The 5,570-nt window shown below is 27.7% G+C and overlaps 1 protein-coding gene across 1 annotated transcript; it reads left to right on the top strand.

Moving 5' to 3' along the window:
• The first annotated feature begins 600 nt into the window (after positions 1-600).
• Positions 601-3,978, top strand: LOC106788999 (uncharacterized protein DDB_G0287625-like). Its single transcript, XM_014752774.1, has 4 exons — positions 601-655; positions 1,830-2,060; positions 2,496-2,707; positions 2,935-3,978. The coding sequence occupies exons 2-4, from the start codon at positions 1,833-1,835 to the stop codon at positions 3,875-3,877; spliced, it is 1,383 nt and encodes a 460-aa protein (XP_014608260.1). The 5' UTR covers positions 601-655; positions 1,830-1,832; the 3' UTR covers positions 3,878-3,978.
• The last annotated feature ends 1,592 nt before the right edge of the window (positions 3,979-5,570 follow it).

Raw genomic sequence — 5,570 nt, 5'->3', positions numbered from 1 at the left:
ATTAATATTTAGGATTATTTCAAACTACATCACATTGTATTAAACATTACAATTCATATTTCTTGCTTTTAGAAAATAATATACATCTCTTTCAATTAATTAACAATTCTATTTAATACTTTAATGCAATCCATTAATATTTAGGATTATTTTAAACTACATCAAATTGTATTAAACATTACATACCTATTATTATTATTACTTTTCGTTGTTCAATTAAAAAAAAAAATATGTATATATATAAAAAAAAGAAGAATAAGAATAAAAAGAACACGGGGGTTAATGAAACGTTGTGACAATTATCAAAAAAAGAAAAAAGTACAAAAATGATTTAATAATAAACCAAGCAAAACGTATAACTGTGTCCAATTTGATTGGACGAGAGAGAAAAGCTTCTAGGAGAGAGAGAAAGAAAGAGACAGAGAAATGTCTCTCTTATCACGTCACATGTTCCCTTTCGCGGATTCTCTTTTCTCAGCACCAGCACCATCACCATCACCATCACCAGCAGTACCGTTTAAAACGAGATCCGGTGGTGGACCGAAAGTGGGAGGCTGGTTGGACGCGTGTGCGAACGATATGGGCTGGTCCAAACACGAGCTCCACCCATGCCCATCATTTTACAGACAAATAGAGAAAGATACTATGTTTGTGTGTGAGTGAATATATATATATATATATATGTGTGTGTGTGAGAGAGAGAGAGAGAGAGAGATAAAGAGAGAACTCCGCCCTTCCACGCAAAATTTCATTTTACCAAAAGGGTCTGAGGTTGCTCTGTAACACCATAGCATCGTCACACACTTTCTATTAGTCTAATCGTTTCGTTTCACCTATTCGGATCGAATAACTATAGTGATTTTGATGATATAAATTAAACAGTGGGGGGTCTGATAATAAAATAATTAATGAAATATATTTTGGATTGGTGTGTCTGTGTGGTGAAGTTATTATTGTGTGTTCGTTGGAAATATTATTGTTAATTTTTTCTTTTCTTTTCTTTCTTGTTTTTTTTTTTTAACCATAAGGATTTTATTAATTCGAGAGATATGGTAAGATATTATTTCTTTTTGATTTAATATGTTTTAACAAACATGAGAGATGATTTGTTTAATCGAAAATAAGTATGTATACGTATAGGTGTGTGTGTGTATTATTTTTTTGGTATATATATTTTAATAGTATTATAAGTTTATTCAATTTTAATTATTCTCGTTCATTTTCTAATCTTATCGTTCGAAATATTCGTGTGGGTGGGTGATCGTGTCAAAGTAGTGACGTTTTAATAGCAATTAACGTTACTATTACATTTATTTATCAATGTTTTAATTAACAACACACATACACACACAGAGAAGAGAAATTAATTTTGTACGACCTAATTTTTGCTATTTTATACAATATTAATATTAGATCAGGAAAATTATTTAAATTAAATTTAGATCAGGAAATTATTATTAATTTTTTAATTTATTTTATTTTAATTAATATTTAAATTATTTAATTATTTAAAATTATTTAAAATTTCATATCTCATCAAATATTTATCTCTCTCTCTCTCTCTCTCTCTCTTTGTGTTAATAAATTAATTATTAATTAAAAAAAAATACTCGCGTATGTGTTTAAATGACGTTATTGAAAATTAATCGAACAATTATAGATCTTTGTAAGGAAACTAATATGAACAAAAAGAAATAATATTAATCGTAATGTTTCATTAAAAAATTGAATGAAAATTGAATGAAAAAATTTAATTGAAACATAGATGATGATGATAATTATCTTGTGAAACAATGAGACGAATAATAAAAGGTATTGTTCATTTTCAGCCGATGTTAACGTACAACGGTTGTAACGGTGGAACAACGGAAACTGACAATGGTTCTCCTGCTGAATCATTTTTATCAGGCGAAGGAGAACTTGTCGAAGAGCCGGGGGATTCGCCGGGTACACCAAGGGATACCGAGGAAGAAGCAACCCTTTCTGATGAATTTTATTCCCACGACACCGACGAAGATGAAGAACAACAGGGAAGACGTCGCAGGGATCGAGCTAATTCCGTGAGAAACATAGATAAAACATTCATTTCATTATTTTTTAATATTTAGTTTTATCTTTCTTTTTTTTGTCAAATTTTATTGATTTATTTTTTTTTTTCCCAATCTCATAGAATTTCAGTATGAAAACAATATCGTAATTATTTTAATATCAAATTTTATTGATTTATTTTTTATTCCTTCGTTTCAAAAATATATCATAATTATTTATTGTGATAATATTTTGTAATATTGTGATATTTTATTTATTTAATTTACTCTCACGTTTCTTTAATCGTAGGATTTGAAATTTCGGTGTTTTTCGTATTGTTTTAATTTATATTAATTTTTTTTTGGTTTTTTTTATTTTATTTTATTACATATATACACATACATACAAATAGAAAAATCATTTATTGTTATAAAATTGTATTATATAATTGGCCAATAATTTCATAGCTAGACGGCATTCCATCTTCTGGTAATGGTCAATTAGGCTCGCCCACACTTAGAATAGGAAACGTGGGCGTTAGAAAATTATTTACCAACAGTCGTGAACGATGGAGACAACAGAACGTAAGCGGAGCTTTTGCCGAACTTCGAAAGCTCGTTCCTACCCACCCGCCTGATAAAAAGTTATCTAAAAATGAAATTTTAAGGATGGCTATACGGTTAGTACAAAAAATATATCATTTCAAACAAGCATATACAAAGAAATATAAGAATTACATTTGTTATTTAATTGTGTTCAGTGTTATTCATTAACAATGAATTAATAAATAATATCATACACCTTTTGATAATATGATTATCCGATGTGATTATACAATAAATTAAATAAAAAATATTTATATAGATGTAATATACATTTTCATTTAATTAACATATTATTTTACAGATACATAAGATTGTTAAGCAACGTTCTCGAATGGCAAAACGCTCAGGATCGAAACGGAATGTTGCATACGCAGGATGGCATCAGAATTAAATGCGAGGGACACTTTAACAACAACAACAACAATAACAACAACAACAATAACAATAATAATAATAACAATCATAATGGTATTTCAAAATCTAATTCTTATCAGACAAAGTGTTCGAATAATTTAACGAAACAAGAGAAACAACAGATCAACGAGAATACACTGCAATACAGAGTACATTATCTCAGCCAACAACAACAGCAACAACAACAACAGAGACAACAACATCCTGTCAGTCATCATGGCGCCTGTGATAAGAATGGAAATAACTTGTTAATGATTGTACCAGCTGTATCGTTGAACGAATTGTCGGGTTCTTCGATTGATAATAAGCACGTTGAGTCAACTAATGTTATTTCTCAAGGCCACCATCTTGGTAGTAATACTTTGGGTACTACTAATATGATTCGTTCATCTTTAACTTGTTCATCTTCATCATCATCTTCATCTTCATCTTCATCGTCATCTTCATCTTCATCTTCATCATCGTCATCTTCATCGTCATCTTCACCACCTTCGTCATCTTCATCGAACCTTTCCAACAGGGTCAACAAAAATTTTCCTAAATCTCAACAAATCAATTACAATGTTTGTTCTACAAATAATTCTATTGTAACCAATGGGAATAGTTGTAATGTTGGTCAAAAAAGATTACTCAAAGTTGAGAGACAAGATGATGAACAATCTGGTATAAGTAGAGAGTGTAGATCATCGTCGATTAATTGTGAACATCATCATCATCATCATCATCATCATCATCCTGTTGTTCAAGTGCGTAAAAGGGTCAAGGTCACGTTCGCCAAAGATTCTACCGGTAATTTTCGTCAGGATTTTCGACACGTCGAAAGAAAGTGAATTGTTCAATTTAATTGTATGAATATCTTTTCTAAATATTTGAGTTTGATTGAAAAGTTTTTTTTCATTTTGTATCTATGAAATGAGAATATGAAATATTTTTCGTTTTTTACTCTCTCGACTGGTTTATTATTATTATATAATTTATATCAATGAACGTATACATATTTAAGTGTTTTATTATTAAACGAATAATATGAACAAAATGATACGTGATTATAAAAATATTGGAAAATGTGAGAAGAGGGAAAGAAGAAATTTTCTTAATTGTTTCACACACACAAAAATTGTTTCATTTATTTATTTATTTATTTAGTTATTTATTTATGTGTTAATTTTTAATGACACTTTTATTTTTTATACATATTATCGTGTGTGCGCGTGACGTATTTGAAAACTAGTGCACAATTATAAATTTTACTAATATATATATATATATATATATATTTTCATTATATTTTATAATATTTAAATTTATTGTATAGAACAATCGCAAAGAGAAAAAGTTTCGTCAGAACATTTCTTTGATTTGGACATTAAACTTATTGTTAGTATTGTTCTCTTATGTATATAATTGCGAGAACGTGGAATAATTTATTTTTTTGTAAATTATTTCTTTTTTGTACGTTATAATTACGTCTCGTGATTGTTAAAATATTCTATTATTTATTAATAATAATCTTGGCTCGGTATTAAGATATACTATTCCCTATTTCATTTTTATTTTGAACACAAGACAAAATATGTGTATGTAATTATTTGAATGATTGCGAATTGTTTAATAGATAATTTTCTCGAGAAAAAAAACAAATGAGTAATTACGTCGAACGAACAATTGTTTATTTACTTATTCTTTCCAATTTATTTTTACATCTAGAATTACTCTGTCCTGTGTGTATGTATGTATGTGTATAAATATTCGAAGGTGTTTCATTCGTTAAAAATTAAACGATCATTTCACGTGGAAAATACGACGATAAGACGAAATAACGACGCTTTAAATATGCATATATATATTATACATAATACGTAATAGGTATATAATAATAATAATTATTATTTCGTTTATATATATATATATATCACTCACAGTTATACCCTGATTGTTTTTCTTATTACAGGCACGAATTTAAAATCTTTTCTTTTCTTTTATTTTTTTTTTTTGTTGTATTTGGAATCATTTCAACATGAAAGAGAGAGAGAGAAAGAGAGAAAGAGAGAGAGAGAGGCACATTTATTAATCTATCATCTTAATTAAAAACGTGTTATCTAATTTCTAATCTAAAAAAAAAACCAAACATTTGTAATATCTCTCATTCGAATTTTCTTTTAGAAAATATTGATTTTTGTTTTTTTTTGTTTTTTTTTTCTCTCTCGATATAACAGGACAACAACAACAACAACAACAACAATAACAACAACGACTCGACTCTTTTTAGTTTCTACATCGAACACCCCTTTTATTATTTGATAATAATTAATAATAATTGAATATGATGTGATGAAATAATGCGTTCAACGTATATGAGGATGAAATATATTTCAGATTATTCATTCGAGTAAAAACACGTAAGTATATTATTATTTTCAATTAACAAAAAGATTTTTTGATCGAACGATTAATTAACATTTACAAAAAGAGTCGAGACAAATACAATTATATATATATAATATTTTATTATATAATATTATA

This window comes from Polistes canadensis, unplaced genomic scaffold (assembly GCF_001313835.1).
Source record: "Polistes canadensis isolate GaletaPanama2010 unplaced genomic scaffold, ASM131383v1 scaffold_160, whole genome shotgun sequence".
Taxonomy (NCBI): domain Eukaryota; kingdom Metazoa; phylum Arthropoda; class Insecta; order Hymenoptera; family Vespidae; genus Polistes; species Polistes canadensis.
Note: the sequence above shows the minus strand (reverse complement) of the source record. Positions and strands in the feature narration are given on the sequence as shown.

Coding starts and splice junctions, on each gene's coding strand:
- LOC106788999 (XM_014752774.1), top strand. CDS start 1,833: ATGTTAACGTACAACGGTTGTAACGGTGGAACAACGGAAACTGACAAT. Junction 2,061..2,495: donor GCAGGGATCGAGCTAATTCC/GTGAGAAACATA, acceptor ATAATTTCATAG/CTAGACGGCATTCCATCTTC. Junction 2,708..2,934: donor ATTTTAAGGATGGCTATACG/GTTAGTACAAAA, acceptor ATTATTTTACAG/ATACATAAGATTGTTAAGCA.